General features: G+C 38.8%; 1 protein-coding gene across 4 annotated transcripts; it reads left to right on the forward strand.

Annotated features, from left to right (window-relative positions):
• The first annotated feature begins 1,383 nt into the window (after positions 1-1,383).
• LOC138011777 (gamma-aminobutyric acid receptor subunit alpha-1-like) lies at positions 1,384-15,288 on the forward strand. Of its 4 annotated transcripts, none has more exons than XM_068858947.1 (9): positions 1,384-1,811; positions 4,265-4,340; positions 6,813-6,883; positions 7,016-7,089; positions 7,753-7,973; positions 10,630-10,712; positions 12,787-12,915; positions 13,607-13,956; positions 14,766-15,288. In XM_068858947.1, the coding sequence occupies exons 2-9, from the start codon at positions 4,285-4,287 to the stop codon at positions 15,036-15,038; spliced, it is 1,257 nt and encodes a 418-aa protein (XP_068715048.1). In that variant the 5' UTR covers positions 1,384-1,811; positions 4,265-4,284; the 3' UTR covers positions 15,039-15,288. The 4 variants fall into 4 exon arrangements, with proteins under 4 accessions (XP_068715048.1, XP_068715047.1, XP_068715045.1 ...); XM_068858946.1 differs by lacking the exon at positions 1,384-1,811 and adding an exon at positions 3,673-3,886; XM_068858944.1 differs by lacking the exon at positions 1,384-1,811 and adding an exon at positions 4,138-4,171.
• The last annotated feature ends 333 nt before the right edge of the window (positions 15,289-15,621 follow it).

The raw sequence follows: 15,621 nt of genomic DNA on the forward strand, positions 1-15,621 counted from the left end.
TGTTGGTAATTACGATTAATGACAGAATTTTAAAATCTTTCCAGTTGGACAAATTCTTGGGCAACTAAATTATTCACAGATTTGGTAAAATCACCAGCTAATTTGTTATAATGAAAAGACTGTATGTGGAGCTTTTAAGTGAAATTTGATAATCAATGAGGGATTACAGAGCAGAAGAGTGATGTAAGATCCTGATTTCAAACAAGAAAATGTTATAATCCACAACAAAGGTTATGAGTTGCATAAAACTGAAGTTGGGGATCAATAAAATATTTTACTTCCCTATAGTTCTTGCATTTAAAGTGTTATAAATTAATACATTTTTTCACAGTCTGTTATTATGTCAGGGTGTCTATACAGAGTAGAAAGCAAGCAAACAAAAAGTCCAGATGGTATTGCTAATTAACAGTGCTTTTTTGGAAGGTTGTTATATAAATTAATCTGGTGGAATATTTCATCACTATCATCATTTTTCACTCAAAAATGCATCAAGTGTGATGACAGCAACAAGAAGAAATTCTATACAATGTTTTTCAACATGTGTAATATGCAGGAAAGAAAACTTGACAGTCAAACATTGGAATAGATGTACCAGTACATCATTTCAATTGGTATCCTTTGACCTTGATAGAGAAGTAGTAAGTTTACTTCATACATTTACATGTAGCTACTACTATATCATGTGGTATGTACATTATACACTCACTTTTGTGTGTTTTCATCTCTATAATGCTATTGAGGTTACACAAAATGCCATATGATAGGAGGAGGAAGGCTTCCCTTTTGTCCCAGATGATAAACCGCTCATTTCAATATACTGCTTTCTTCCTGTGGCCAGTCGATTCGTCGTCGTCCAAGTATGTCCTCCTAGCTGGGCTCTTCACCTCACGGTTTACCAAAATTAACTCTAAACCTCCATCCAACTACCACTTTGTTCCCAAAAGTCTCGAGAGGCCCCATAGTCCGTGATGTGCATTCAAAACACAGCACATTTCGAAGTTTTCGTCGTCGTGGGTGTTTGGGTCTTCACGCACGAATCGTTCATGTTATCGTCACTTTTAGGACTGAGACGCCCATTTCCCTGCAGTCGAGTATTCTGTAGCATATTTCCTTTCCATTTTTGGCTCCACAAAAGGTATGTTTTGATCAGGTTTGGAATCAAAAAACCATCATGCTTCAAGGGACAGGACGCCATTTTGAATCAGTCCAAGTTGTTCGGCATATTCCCGCCTTTGTACCACCCCCCAAATATACGTACACCGTGACTTTTAACAAGTAAACTTGTCGGGGAGGGGGAGAAACATTTGTTTAATCCACGTTAATGCATAAATTAATGTCTAACAAAGTGAGTCAGTGATTTTTAATTGAATTTCGCCCCCAAACCCTAAACCCCATAGCATGACTTACGTCATACCATGAGGTGAAAATGAAACAAAGACTTGTCGAGTATCATAACCACCTCCATGCATTAACTCTGTTGAAAGTAACTATCTTTAGTCGCCATTATAAACATCACAGGGATCCCAGCTCAATATACTGATTTCGATTTCAGAAAATTGCAAACTAATGTATCGTTAATGGTGACGCCCTGAGGTTGTTTAACTCTTGTTCTGAACATTACAAAAAGCTCAAGGTCAAACAAATTTGCATGATAGCATAATGGTCTTGTTTTAAATACCACACAGACACTTAAAATCCATTTACAGTCACAATTTCGTTGATGCTAAAGTAATCGTCTCGGCTTTACGCAACGATAGAAAATTTGGTTTGTATTTGCTAGGAAGATTGGTGTTCACCTTCTGTCAATTAAGGTTAGTTCTCATTAGTGTATTATGCTTTACAGGATGTAAGTTGTCTGTTGTTTCCTTTGCAAAGTAATCGAAGAGCATCAAAGCAGTTAACGTTATAGTTTTTGCACAAGCGAATGCATTAATTTCGTGATGGCGCAAGAAACCAAAACCAAAACCAATAGGAACGTTGAAATTCTCTGCGGAAGCGTAGTTCGATCCAAACTGACCCCTCGCAGCGTACGATGCATTTTCTGTCATATTTTCTTTCATGTACTGTCTTGTATTCGATTCTGAGAAAAAAGGAGGTAAGTACTGGTTTCAAAAACTTGTGACTGTCAGCCAACCCAACTTGATCTGTGTTGTATTTTTGAAATTATAAATGCAAATTCTTGTCCAGCTTTAAATATAGTTAGACGTCGCCATAGTATCCAGTTTGCCACAATTGCAAGTTTGCCAAAACTTTCAGGCACTGCTCCTCAGTTTCTGCTGTAACATGGGCAGTTTAGAAGTCTGATATTGGCCGTTTTTACGCTAGAGACGCTTAATTCGTCCGGGACGAACTTGGGCAAACATTTTTTCTGCGTCTGTTAAATTTGCATAGTGTAAAGACGGCCACAAGACACATTATGCGTCTGGACGAAGAATCCATTTTAGCGCGTCATCGAAGACGCACTAAACTGGAAAGTTCATCCCGACGCATTATGCGCCTAGCGCCCGTCTTTATACTAGACGAATTTAACAGACGCAGAGAAAATGTTTGCCCAAGTTCGTCCAAGACGAATTATGCGTCTCATATAGTTCGTCCCGTCTTTACACTAGATGTATAACATGAGAGACGCATAATTCGTCTGGACGGATTATGCGTCTCTAGTATAAAAACGGTCATTGATATTAAAGGAAGTGCTTTCGCCAGATGAGTTAAACAATACGAGGAAACCTTGCTTGAAAGTATATATATATTACTTTTTTTGTAAATCAGTTAAATTTCTTTGAGAGTACGATGAATAGCAATGACGTATTTTAAGAAAAATATAACTGGAAGAATTCGAGCTTATAGGAAACAGATCGAGTTGCATTTAGATTTTACTCAGCGGAAATCTTTATCCCTTGGAGTAGTGCCGATTTTAAGTTGATAACCGTGATGGAAGTCCACAGCCCGGGTTTACGATTATTCAAAAATCAATTGCAAACTTTCTCTTCGTTATGTCTGACCTTAATTCTTCGACTGTTATTTTTATATACTTCTGCAAAGCATTTTCTCAAACTTTTTCCGTTTATTGCATTTGTTTTCGTTGTTATCGACTTCCTAACGTTAATCGTTCAACTTCCTTTGCATGAATCTCGATCGATTGTCATATTTGCTCTCTTGAGGCTAAATGCTTGGACGTTCAATCTCTAACCGTCATTCATGATCTCCACATATCTCTAAAATACATTAGAAACAAGCATTAAATAACAAAAACAGGGCCAATACTTGGCCCTGTTGATGGACCAGGAAGGTGGTTTGGTTTTAAAGGGAAAGAATGAAAGAAAACACTTATGGGTGTATATAGTTTATATAGAATATAAATAAAAACACACTGACAAACATAGACACAGAAGCTATTACGTAATATTTGCTAGTAAGGGTAATGGAGCTGAGAATCGTATCGACTGCATAACAAGGCACGTGCGAATTACGAAAAGAGCAAAAGACGAAACCACAATGTCTTTTATTTGATTGGATAAACGAAATGACCAGTAACAACCGATGATAAGCTAACTTCTTGGACTTTGCATCATGATGAAATTGAAAAACTCTCGTTCCGTCCGCATTTGCTCTGTTCTAAGCTGGTCAAACTCGGGACTTTACAGTGTTTTACTGTCTTGCATTTTAGGCTTTCTCTTGACCAAATTAAAAAGGATTAGCACGCCAGAATGAACTCCAGAAATACCGTCCAAAAATAGAAGGACAAAATTGTCGGACATTCACGTAACAACTCGCGTCACTGACAATGAACCGACTTCCTGACGGTCCATGATATGATTGCAAGATCACGCAAAAAATTTCTTTACGCGTTGATGTCAGATACGCGCTTCACTTATGAGGAGAACGAGTAAGCAGGAATACGACGTTCCACTGATTGCTCCTGTACAAACACTAACCTGTGAATAAATCTGGGAATAAATATATGATTTGAGTGGGCGATGAAGTCGTACGTTGCGGTTTTACAATAGATGTAACACTTAAAGTGGGCTGTTTCCTTTTGAATTGACCTGTCTTGAAACTACCACAATTATATTGTTTAGCATTAAAGTATCCTTTAATTATTGGAGACAACAATTTTAACAATGTAGGAGAGAGTTCTGTCCTGGCACCCAAATGCTAATTTTCAGATTCTGTCAGTGGCTCAAAAACGCCTCTTTCTAATCTCCTCAAGATAATCAAATTCCTCAATTAAGTCAAGAATTTCCATTTCTCTTTGTTTACTTAGTGTTAGTCTGTACCGCAAGAATGACTATGGAGCCTGCAGGATTTCGACTATTTCTTCTACTGTGCTGCTATGAAGTGTAAGTACCTTAATTTTTCAGGCGTCCATAAGAGACAATTGCTTAAATTGTCAAGAAAAATGCGAGGATTATTTCCCTCAAGAAAGGCTATGATTAGCGCAGTAATGGACGCAATTTTAGCAACTGCGTCACGGTAGAGAAGCCTGAAAATTTCAGGACTTCAACGGGGCTTCTACCCGTAACCTCGCAATACCGGTGCGACGCTTTAACCAACTGAGCTATGAACCCACTGACGTTGGGGGTTGGTCATTTTCAGGTTCTAATTTTCCCGTGTGGAATGAATCAATGGAGGAAATGATATATGAAATATGAAACATATACTGAACTGCGGATATGAAATCAAGTAAGGATCATAGCCTTACTTGGTTTCATATCTGCAGTTCAGTAACTGATTCATTTCATATATCATTTCGTTCATTGATCATTTCTCTATTTCGTTTAGTTAATGGGTCCACTCAATAGCTCGAAAAACGGCCCATTGAAGGGAAAATAATGGAAAGTTATGCTTACACGAGAAGGCAACACTTGGTGTTACATGCACACATACCGTGCCCTACACGTTTCTCTTTAATCAGGGGCACCCAACGAGAATATAGTTCAAAACTACTTAAACATAGCATTGTTAAACATATTTTAGCTAGTATTTAGACGGTAGATATAGGCATATTTTTATCCCCTAAAAATTTTTCATCTGTTCGGATTTCCTAGCTGAAAAACTAGTGATCCGCAAATTATAGGGATCAAAACCTACCTTTTCGAAAATTTCAGCCAGAAAAAAGGCTCCCGAAAATTCTAGGTGACCTTTTTGGGGTAAAAAGTCCTTTAAAAATGGGCAATTATACCATTTTTCAGATGTTCGAAAATCCTAGGAGAGGCAGGCAAGCAAGACATTTTACAACAAATGTTCCGAAAATTCTAGATCTCTGATCGTCTTCCGAACAGATATTTTCCGAAAATTGACGTTGGGTGCCCCTGCTTTAATTTCAACGTAACTACAATTGACCACTGTTGTAGCGGGCAGCATTCTAAAGTACGACCGCTAAACTTATTTGCCAATTTGTTGACTCACTATTTTATAATGGAGGTTAAAATTATTGGGAAATTTTGCGGCGTGCAGATCAATGTTGAACTTTCTGCGAGGTACGTCCTAAAATGGCCATGTAACTGTTTGCTTTTAACAAATTAAACCCCTGCTAAGTTATCGATACTGAAATAGGTTGTTTTCGTTCTATTTACACAAACAATCTTTTTCCCATGTTTTCGTAACGTTTACGTTTTTTGTCGACTGTCCCAAATAATGCCGACTAAAGTAAACGAAAGCTGATATTGCACTTTTTAAGCAAGTCAGTCGTCGAGTGATGCTCATTTAGTTCCTAATCGTGTTAATGGCCTTCTTCACCACTTCGGCACCAAAATGTCTTTTATGGCATATTACAATTATGTCATTGATTATACTGAAAATTGTGGCAAATAAACGGAGACTGAAAATGAAACTAAAATGTGTGAAGGTTTTACATAAAGGGTCCTTAGATGTCTCGTGCATTCACTCTCAGACAGGAGTGTTTTACTGGAAAATACACCACTCATAAAATTTTTAGGAAACAACATTTCCATATCTTCACTAGTGAGGATATTGATGACAGCATTTCCCGCCTTTTCGTAGTTCGTTGTACCGAATGGCGATTGATAGATTCGTGAAGTTCTCTAAAGCTGACGTAAAATCCTTTTTCTCAGAAACAACAAAATTCTAACACGAAGAATAAAACTTCATACGGCTTAAAATTCTTCAAGGAGTTCCTTGCAAGTGAAAAAGAAATGAAAAAATTGAGGAAATTCCTGCACCGAGCTGCAAGAATTTGCGATAAAGTTTGAGCTCGGTGTTTGATAGAAAAATGGTGAGTAAAACACACCTGTCTGTATAATAAAAAGAAAATTATACATTGGCTAGAAGATATGAATTTCATTTATTCTTTTGAAAAACAATAATTTACTCACTCCCTGCACTTGTTTATAAAATATTGTTTTCACCACTCGAAATAAAATCATAACTTCGCGCCGCTGTGTAATATCCTCTACATCCCTTTAATGTTCAATCTGCCTTGCTCTGTTTTGTATTTGATACCAAGGAAGAAGATTAAGAGGCAAATGCCAACGCATTCAGATATTCATCGTTATCACCATCATCGTCATCGCCAACGTCATCATTATCGTCATCGTTATCGTGAACGTCATCATCTTCAACATCGTCGACAACATCATCACCATTATCATCATCATCATCCTCATTATCATCATCTTCGTCATCATCTTTAACATCATCACCATCATCATTATCATCATCATCATCATCGTCAACGTCATCGTCATCGCCATCGTCATCATCATCATCATCGTCATCGTCATCAATATCGTCATCATCATTATCACCATTACTCTGGTACACTGTTAATTTGATTCCTATTGCGTCAACAGAATTTATTGTGATAGAGAAGTGATAACCATGTTTTTCAAAGACTACGACAGTACAACGTACCCAAACTTCGGTAGGTATAGGTACTTACATGTAGCTAACAATCGATTGGGACTGATGAATTATCATAAAGTCGAGCAAATTCTACGAGACAAGCTCCCGGAAACAAGGCAGTGAATAATGGTCATTTTCTTTTACCCTTTAGAAGAAGGTACACCTACGAAAATCCGAAGCAGCATCTATATTGAATCGTTTGGAAACTTTGAGGAAGCTAACTTGGTACGCTAAAATACATTTTACTATCTTTGTTTTGAGGAGTCGCTTGTGGCCTGGCTTTTCATTGTTATCAAAACCAGGCTTTTACATAACAGTCTAAAATTAGAACGTAAGTACAACATGTTTTGTCCAAAGACATTAACTGTCACTTGATCCAACTAGACATGTTCAAGTTCACTCGCTAGAGTGTCTATTTCCAACAGCATCGATCTTATTTTTGTCCATATTTGGGCATAAAATTGGTTTCCTAAAATCCCCAGCTTTGTTCCAAGGAAAAGAGTTGCAAGTTACACGCTTTAAGGTCACGTGCTTCTGCTTAAGACTAATAACAGTTTAATAGGAGGTATTTTTTTTCTTAAAGTGGTGACTCCGGGATGCTGGGATAAAACTCCCAGCGCTTGTTGAACCAACAACCTTTCGATCACTTGTTCGGTCCTTTACCTGAGCAAACAATAATCAGCTCTTTGGGGAAAAAAACGATTATTATTATTATTATTATTATTATTATTATTGTTATCACCATCATCATTGTCATTGTTATGATGATGACGATGATGATGATTATTATGGTTATTATTACTAAGCCTTCTCCAAAGATCCCCCTATTTATGCACCTCTTAGTAATTATAGGGATGACAAGCGAGATCCGTTATTGTTTTACTTCAGGAATACAAGGTACACGCTTACTTCCGCCAATATTGGACAGATTTACGCTTGGCTGGCAAGTCAAACCGAACACAAATCCTAAGAGGAAGAGATATCAGTAAGATATGGAAACCAGATCCATACTGCTACAATGCACGTGAATCGAATCTGATGATCCCAGTTGAAGAGCTGCACAGCTCCGTAAAAATCAGGCCCAGTGGTGACATGGTGCTGAGCATTGGGTAAGAAAAAATTATCACAACTTGGTAAGCTCGAAATGGGAATGTGAGACTATCGGCTGAATCACAAACGCTTTATCAATTCATCTACACGTCTAAAGACCAACTCCAATACTACGTTTAATTTACCCTCCTTTCTTCTGCTTCTTCAGTTCGTCTCTCATCTCTCTTCTCTTCCCTTTTCAGTCTCACCTGCGTCCTCAACCATTTGACTCACATGATCTGAAAGTTCATTCTCCTAACTACTTCCATACCTTTCTTCCTTGGCTGGTCATGAGAATTTGCTGTTATATTAGGATCCTTCCCTTGCACTGATAATAATCTTCATTCTCAATACTTGTCTACCTGACAGTGTATTGAAAGTGAGAGGTGAATTTACATATTGATCAATCCTGAAAGTCAAAGGGCTAAGAATTCACCTGTTCACCTCTATCACTTCCTGACATGGTGACTCGGGCATACTCGGAAAAAAATCCGAGTGCTCCTTTGCAGCAGTCGAACCTATGACCTTCCGATTACGAATTCGGCAGCTCTACCACTTAGCGAATGGGGATGATCGGAAAAATCCGAGTGCTCCCGAACAAGAGGCCAACTTACGACCTTTCAATTTCGATTCAAACGAGGAAAAGCCCTAAGAAGGATTTAAGAGAACGAGTAGAAAAGGCTATGTTCACTGCAAGATACATCCACGTATAGGAGGTGATGAGAACGAGCCGCGATCAATTTGCAGAAATTTTAAACGCTATCGAGCCAGACATCCCCAAAGAGAGTGATCATGATAAACGGGACTTTTTAAAAAGTGTCCCTCGGACTTGGCCTTGCTTCATACTCGCCGATAAAGGGTTCTGGCTGTTGATCAACGACATCAACAACCACGATGTGTCCGTCTTCTTTGTTGCAAATGATGCTAGAAGCCTACTGTAGGCTTGAAAATAAGGCTGATAGCGATTCGCGATTGGCTAGCAGCGCGGACGAGACTCGATTCAGGAGACAACTTTGTTGGAAGAGCGGCAAAACACTGTAACATTGTTACGTCAAGCAGAATTTTTCAGTGATTGTTGGATTTGCTGTTTGATCAAAAGAGATTCCATCGAACACTTGATCGAACAAAACATGTTGGACGAACATCTTTCAACATGGGCGGCCAAATAGTCGAACAATGTCGAAGCGAACAAAGTTACGTTGGAGCGTTGAATCCAACTTCGTTCGATAGTTTAGCCAGTGCTTTAAACTCCCTGCTGTCAGCTCGAGAACGGCGAAGGAACGCGCCAACATGTCAAACGCACGTGCGGGGCGTAAGCAATGACGAAGTTGACAGCAACGAAAATGTCACAAATTTGCATGTTTTTGCCGTCGTCTGCCAATCTCGACCCCAGAGCTCTTCTCTTGACTGAGGGAGAGAAGAGCACTGGGGAACCCTCAAACAAAGTGTCTTCTCATTGGTTTTCGCGAAGAACAGTCAAAAGCGTCTCTAATTGGTGCATTCGTTTTAGCTCGAGGAGTGAGCAGGCGCAGTGAGGTTCAAATAGCCAATTTTTGGCTATAAGAACCTTACAGCGCATGTTCTTCTAAATAGATTTTCCCAGAGCGTTGGGTCGACCCGAGGCTCTGGTGACGAGAATGCTCGTCTGCAAAACAACAACGTGAAATAGCCAAATTTGAGGCTTTATGAAAAAAGTCAGCACTTGAGGATAAATTTTCATTTTATCCCCTAAGTTAACCGCCGTTCCGACCATGCAGTGTCCTTTTTAGAAAATACGACACCCTTTTCATAATAAATAGTCACGAAGTGATTACATAAACGTGAATTTATATTTTGACATGACGTTCTCGTTGCGGTCGCTGTTGTCGTTGCTTAAGCTCCCTATTTTTTCATGGCGTTCTCGAAGTAGTGGTCATCGTCGTCGTTGTCCTTGCGTACTCTAAGCTCCGTAATAATTGTAACGTGTCACGTTTCCTCTATTGTCCTGATACAAATAGCTTGTGTTTTGTAACAACAGAGCAATTGTAACACGGGACAATTTTCCAAGATGGCGGCACCCGGGAAATGTGAAAACGAATGTGAACAAGCAATTAGCCAGTATCAAAAATGCCATAACACTTTTTGTTTGCCCCTCTAAAATTTTGCATAAGCATTGCTTTTATTTTATCTTGGGACTTACAATGGTCCCAAGAAAAACTGGAAACAACGCTTATGCAAAATTGTGGAGGGACAAACAAAGAGAGTAGAGGTTTTGCACGGCAGCCATGTTGCATGGCAGGAACAATGAAAATGTTTTGCATTAGAAAGAACATTTTTTCCCATAGGAAAAAGAATCTATTGTCCCAATATATGGCTGCCGTGCAAAACCTCTATTACGATATTTTTGATACTGGCTAATTCTGTAATTCATTTCCTTTGGATACAAACAATCTCAAACAATTGTAACTGTAACTATATTATTTTCTGTGGTGTAAAGTTATCTTTGTTAAAGTAAAGGATTCCTTTAAGACTTATAGCCAAAAGGTCACAAGCATCTGGCCAAATCCGCCCTATTTTCACTGATTTCTTCATCAAAATTGCATGGTTTCCCAAATTGTCTTAGTAAGTACGAGGATCAGTTCCTCGTATTATTATTATAATTGCTATACATTCACTTCATCGTTGATTTCATTTCAGAGCTGTCATACTCGCTTCTTGCGTTATGAATCTAGAAGATTACCCATTAGACTCACAGACGTGTCATCTCGAATTTGGAAGCTGTAAGTAGTAGGTAGTTTAATTTAATGAAGAGGATCATTTCAATAATTAAAGAAGACTCCTGCGTGCTCGAAAAACGAATTTAAAAACCTGACAAATTGTGACTTTAGCTGACATTGTCACCTTCCCGCGCTCAATAGGAGGTCACGAACCAACTTTGGAGCTTACAATTCACACACCCCTTCTAAGAAGTCCACAACCTAGATGTGTTGATCTGCGATGGAATGCTGCCCATCATTTTACTGTATTATATCTTCTCAGGAAGCTTACTGCTATTTTAAATTTAGCACGAGAACGGCTAAAGTCTTTTTTAATTTTTGCGTTAGCAATCCCTCGCGCGTCTACTTGATTGCAGACCAATCAGAGGCGTTGTGGTCATCAGACCTAATCTGATTGGTCATCATTTCGCGGGACCTGTCTTAAAAATTGAAATGATACCCTAAATTGATGGACCAAGGCCGAATGAGAGAGATCGGCTCCTCTGAGTATAATGGACTTCTGATAGGTCTTTCTTTTTTGATTACGTATTGTCAAATATCAAAATTAGCAATTTAATTGACGCGGAAAATAATGACTCCTCTATGGCATGGGTCGAGTTAGGTCCAGGAGACTCGCAGTAGATCCCCTCTCTCTCTCTCTCTTTCTCTCTGCGTGACTGACTAAAATATCAGTCATTCAGTAGGAGATAGTGAATTTTAAGGCATGGCGTGGGTTTCTATGGCATGTTATTATAGAAATAGTATATCCAAATATAATCTTTGTCCAATTACGTCTCACGGTTTGATCACGAATTCTTCGACATAACCTATTCAATGATGAAATGGTATATGAAATGAATCATATATGAACTGTGGATGTGAAATCAAGTGAAGCTATGATCTTCGCAGTTAGGGACGCAATTTTTACAATTGCTTAGAGAAGCCTGAAAAATTCAGGACTACAACAGGGTTTGAACCCGGGGTTTGAACCCGGAATCGCGAGGTCACGGGTTCAAACCTCGTTGAAGTCCTGAATTTCTCAGGCTTCTCTAAGCAATTGTAAAAATTGCGTTCCTAACTGCGAAGATCATAGCTTCACTTGATAACCTATTCAATGACATATTAAACGTGTTCTTAATAAACTTTTATAACTAAAGATTGCAATGCCATGCAACGATCTATGCATTAAATTGGATGAACACAAACAATGATAAGCATAAACAAACCACTGTTACGACAGATCAAACAACATTCAAAAAGGCCTACAGGCCAACAGCACCGAGTTGGCGGACCGTAGTTCCATTTTGAAGAGAATGCCTCCACGACTCAAAATTGTTTGCGTTTGAAAACTTTCCAATCTGGACAGCGAAAGTCAGAAAGTTGCGGATTCCCATGTCGCATTCGCCGGATACGTCTGGAAGGAAGGCGAGTCCGCAAAGAAAAAGATGCGGATTAATTAAGAAATCTTCGGATATGTGTGGCAGGGCCTTAAACTCTTGTTCTTAGACCATCTTAGCTAATAATAGAAGAAAAAAAGCGGCCACGGTGATAAACAAAGTAAAACAACGGATTTTATAAACACTTGACGTTTGGTATGCTAGGCTGATACTGATAGTGAATGTTGTTGTTCATCCAGATTCAGTTCAAGTGAGGAATTTTTCTCGTGACAAACTTCATTGATAAAGACTGATGGTTTCAGTCGAAATGTTTGTTAATAATTAAGACAAAAATTCCGGAAAAGATTTAAAAATTCCTCAATAGGCTGATACTGTTGCAATGTTTGAAAACTACTTATATATTCTTATAGTAAGGTGTCTATACATAGTTGCCCAGCCGGCCGCATACCAAACGTCAAGTGTATAAAAAATGCATTGGTTTACCACGTTTATCACCGCTGTACCATTTTGCTAAAAGACTGAGGCTCTGGGACTCGGTTAGGTGGCGAATGTCCCGACCCGAGAACATTACTGGCGCTGAGGTGTCGAAGAATGGGTTTCCCACAATTGTTGTGAGATACGACGAAGGAAATTGTAAGCTGGTAAATGAGAAAGGAGATAACTTGTATCGAGTGAGGATTTCTGTATCTCTATCACGATAGACGCCTATACTGCTGATCAAATTATGTACGAATGGATTCCGGAAGAAGTTGGAGTTGGAAGCAAGGAAATGGCTCAGTTTGAATACAAAGGATTCAAGTTATCATCTGATGTAAGCGTTTATGCCGTTGGTAGGTATTTTCGCGGTAACTTGTTTTTCTGTTTATTGTCCGTTTGTCTGTCTGGGTTCAAAATCATCCTAGGCTTATTTATTCGTTTGAGCATTTCCGTGATTATCTTCGAGCTGTAGAAACAAAAGAAATGACGGTTGGAATTCTTATCTTTGTTACATGGGTTTAAGACTTAAAAAGATAAGAATAACGGCACACGTTATGGAGTATTTTTACTGACGTCACGTCAGCCATTGAAATAAAGAAGCAGCGGCCATGTTGGAGGAATGAAATATGCTTCTGGGAATAGGCCACTTCGGAAAATACCATAATACTCTTTGTTTGTCCCTAAAAATTTGGAATAAAATGGAAACAATGCTTATGCAAATTTTTTTTTGGGGAGAAAGGGGGGGGGGGGGGGGCAAACAAAGACTGTTATGGTATTTTCCGATGTGGCCTATTGAACTCTATTTTACTGAAAAGTTTTCCTTTTCTTGTAGTATGCAAATATGGCTTTTGGTCACATGAGCTAACACATTGTATTAAAAACAACAGAAATTCATGTTCCATTATGTCGCTTAGGTCTGGATCCGAAGTCACGTTCATCCTTGTGGCGCGTCCAAAAAAAGAAAGAAAAAAAGGGGGGGGGGTTTATTTAGCCTATCAAGGGAACATAAATGCTGACATACGTTTTTTTCATTTCCGTTGCTAGGGAATTACTCAACAATAACTGTCACCTTTTCGTTTCAAAGACGCCTTGGTTACTTTCTCATTCAGATCTACTTACCGGATATGTTTCTTGTGATGCTAAGCTGGATCGCCTTCTGGATGGAAAAAGATGACATCGGCAACAGAATGGCTCTGGGTATCACCACAATTCTGACCATCATGTTCCTCCTTGGATCTGTGAATAGTAACTTGCCTCAAGTCAGCTATGCAAAGACATTGGATTGGTACCTGCTTGTATCCTTCAGTTTCGTGTTCCTGTCTTTGATTGAATCCACGACCGTGTATATACTCATAAAGAAAGCGACCAAAAAGGATGGAAATATAAGCCGCAAGGTAACGCAGTTTTTGTGAAGTACGGTCAGGAACGAATGAAGAGGCGCCTCCATGTACTCTGTATCCTTAAGTCCACCTTTGCGCGTATCTTTCTATTTTTAGAACTAACCCTTCAGCAGGAGACTCACATTTACATCAATTTGCATCAACTTGCACAATTTGCATATATTGGTCTTGCTATTTTTGTCTCCGTTTGACAATAAGTTTATTGTTATTATCCATTCTAAACAGAGCGTGGAGAGCCGAAGAACTAGGGTCGTTCTAAAAATAGAAAGATAGGTGCCAAGTTTGACTCATAGGGCTTGTATGGGAGAGGCAAGCTCCTTATCATGGGCTTTTGATAAGGTGTACTTGTTGATGCTTCAATTCATGTTTACCTCGTCGTTGACGAAGTCATTTAGTGAGGTTTATCATTATTGTCATCGTCATCACCAACATCGTCTTCGTCATCATCATTATCTTCGTCATCATCATCATTGTCGTCGTCATCATTATGACCATTGTCGTCCCCAGGAGCAGTTTACTTGATTACTGACAGTCGTTGTCATCATTATCATCGTGATTACCATCTCTCTCGTCGTCATCATCATCGCCATTATTCATATTATTACCAACTTTACCCGATTATTCACGATGACTTCTTCGTGATAATTTACATTATCGTAAAGCGTCATCATTGTCATCGTCGTCAACATGGCTATCACAGTTATCATGACAAGGTCGTTGTCATCAATATCATCATCGTCATCATTATCTTAATTGTCACCATGCCGTTGTTGATTGCTCATTCTATTCTTCCAATCTTTTAGATCCCCAAATCCAAATCACTGTCTGGCTCCGAGACTAATGATAGAAGTAGCAAGAAGCCCAATGGCCATGCTTATATGGGGAATGGAGAAGACCTTGAAATGGGTCTTAAGGACATCAAAGTTGACAAGATATCGTTGGATAATTGCGAAATACAAGAGAACACGAAAAACAAAAGAATGAAAAAGATGGCAAACCTGATTGACAGCATTTCGCGTGTATTGTTTCCTTTGACCTTTGCCTGTTACAATATTTTTTACTGGACACATTACTAAACAGACAAGGGTTGTGTTGCGTTAAATGGACGATAGCACAAAACGCAAGATTAGTTGGTCGAAATTTGCTTTTGTTTGAAAGCGGTAGATCGGCCATGAAAATATATCTTCATATACCAAAAGTACTCTTTTTTTGCCTGTGCACAATAAAGGAATGGAATTCTTTACCCAATGACGTATTGATCTGAGAAATCAAGCCTTGAAGTCTGTAAGAATTCCCTGAATAATATATATGGATAAATTATCTTGACTGAATCTGTTTATTATTATTCCTTTGATCTCATTCTTCACACCCTTAGTCGTATCTGAGTTAAAGAACCTCCACAACCAGAAGAAGAAGAACGATACCCAAAGTTTACTTTTAAAATTTTGCTGTCATCCTGCATTACTCTGCATCATTAGCAGAAATTCATGACATTTTGTTCACGTGATGATTTGTGTCTGCTTTTACCCTTGAAACCAAAGGAGCATGCTCACTGGAGTCAAATTGCGAAAACAACATGGAGCAACTGTACCAGCTTCACGTCTCAATCTTCCTTGGATTCTTGATCCGTTTTCCTTACTTAATTTAAACCATCGACCA

This window comes from Montipora foliosa, chromosome 7 (assembly GCF_036669935.1).
Source record: "Montipora foliosa isolate CH-2021 chromosome 7, ASM3666993v2, whole genome shotgun sequence".
NCBI lineage: Eukaryota > Metazoa > Cnidaria > Anthozoa > Scleractinia > Acroporidae > Montipora > Montipora foliosa.

Coding starts and splice junctions, on each gene's coding strand:
- LOC138011777 (XM_068858944.1), top strand. Junction 10,713..12,786: donor TCATCTCGAATTTGGAAGCT/GTAAGTAGTAGG, acceptor CTATCACGATAG/ACGCCTATACTGCTGATCAA. Junction 12,916..13,606: donor TGTAAGCGTTTATGCCGTTG/GTAGGTATTTTC, acceptor TTCCGTTGCTAG/GGAATTACTCAACAATAACT.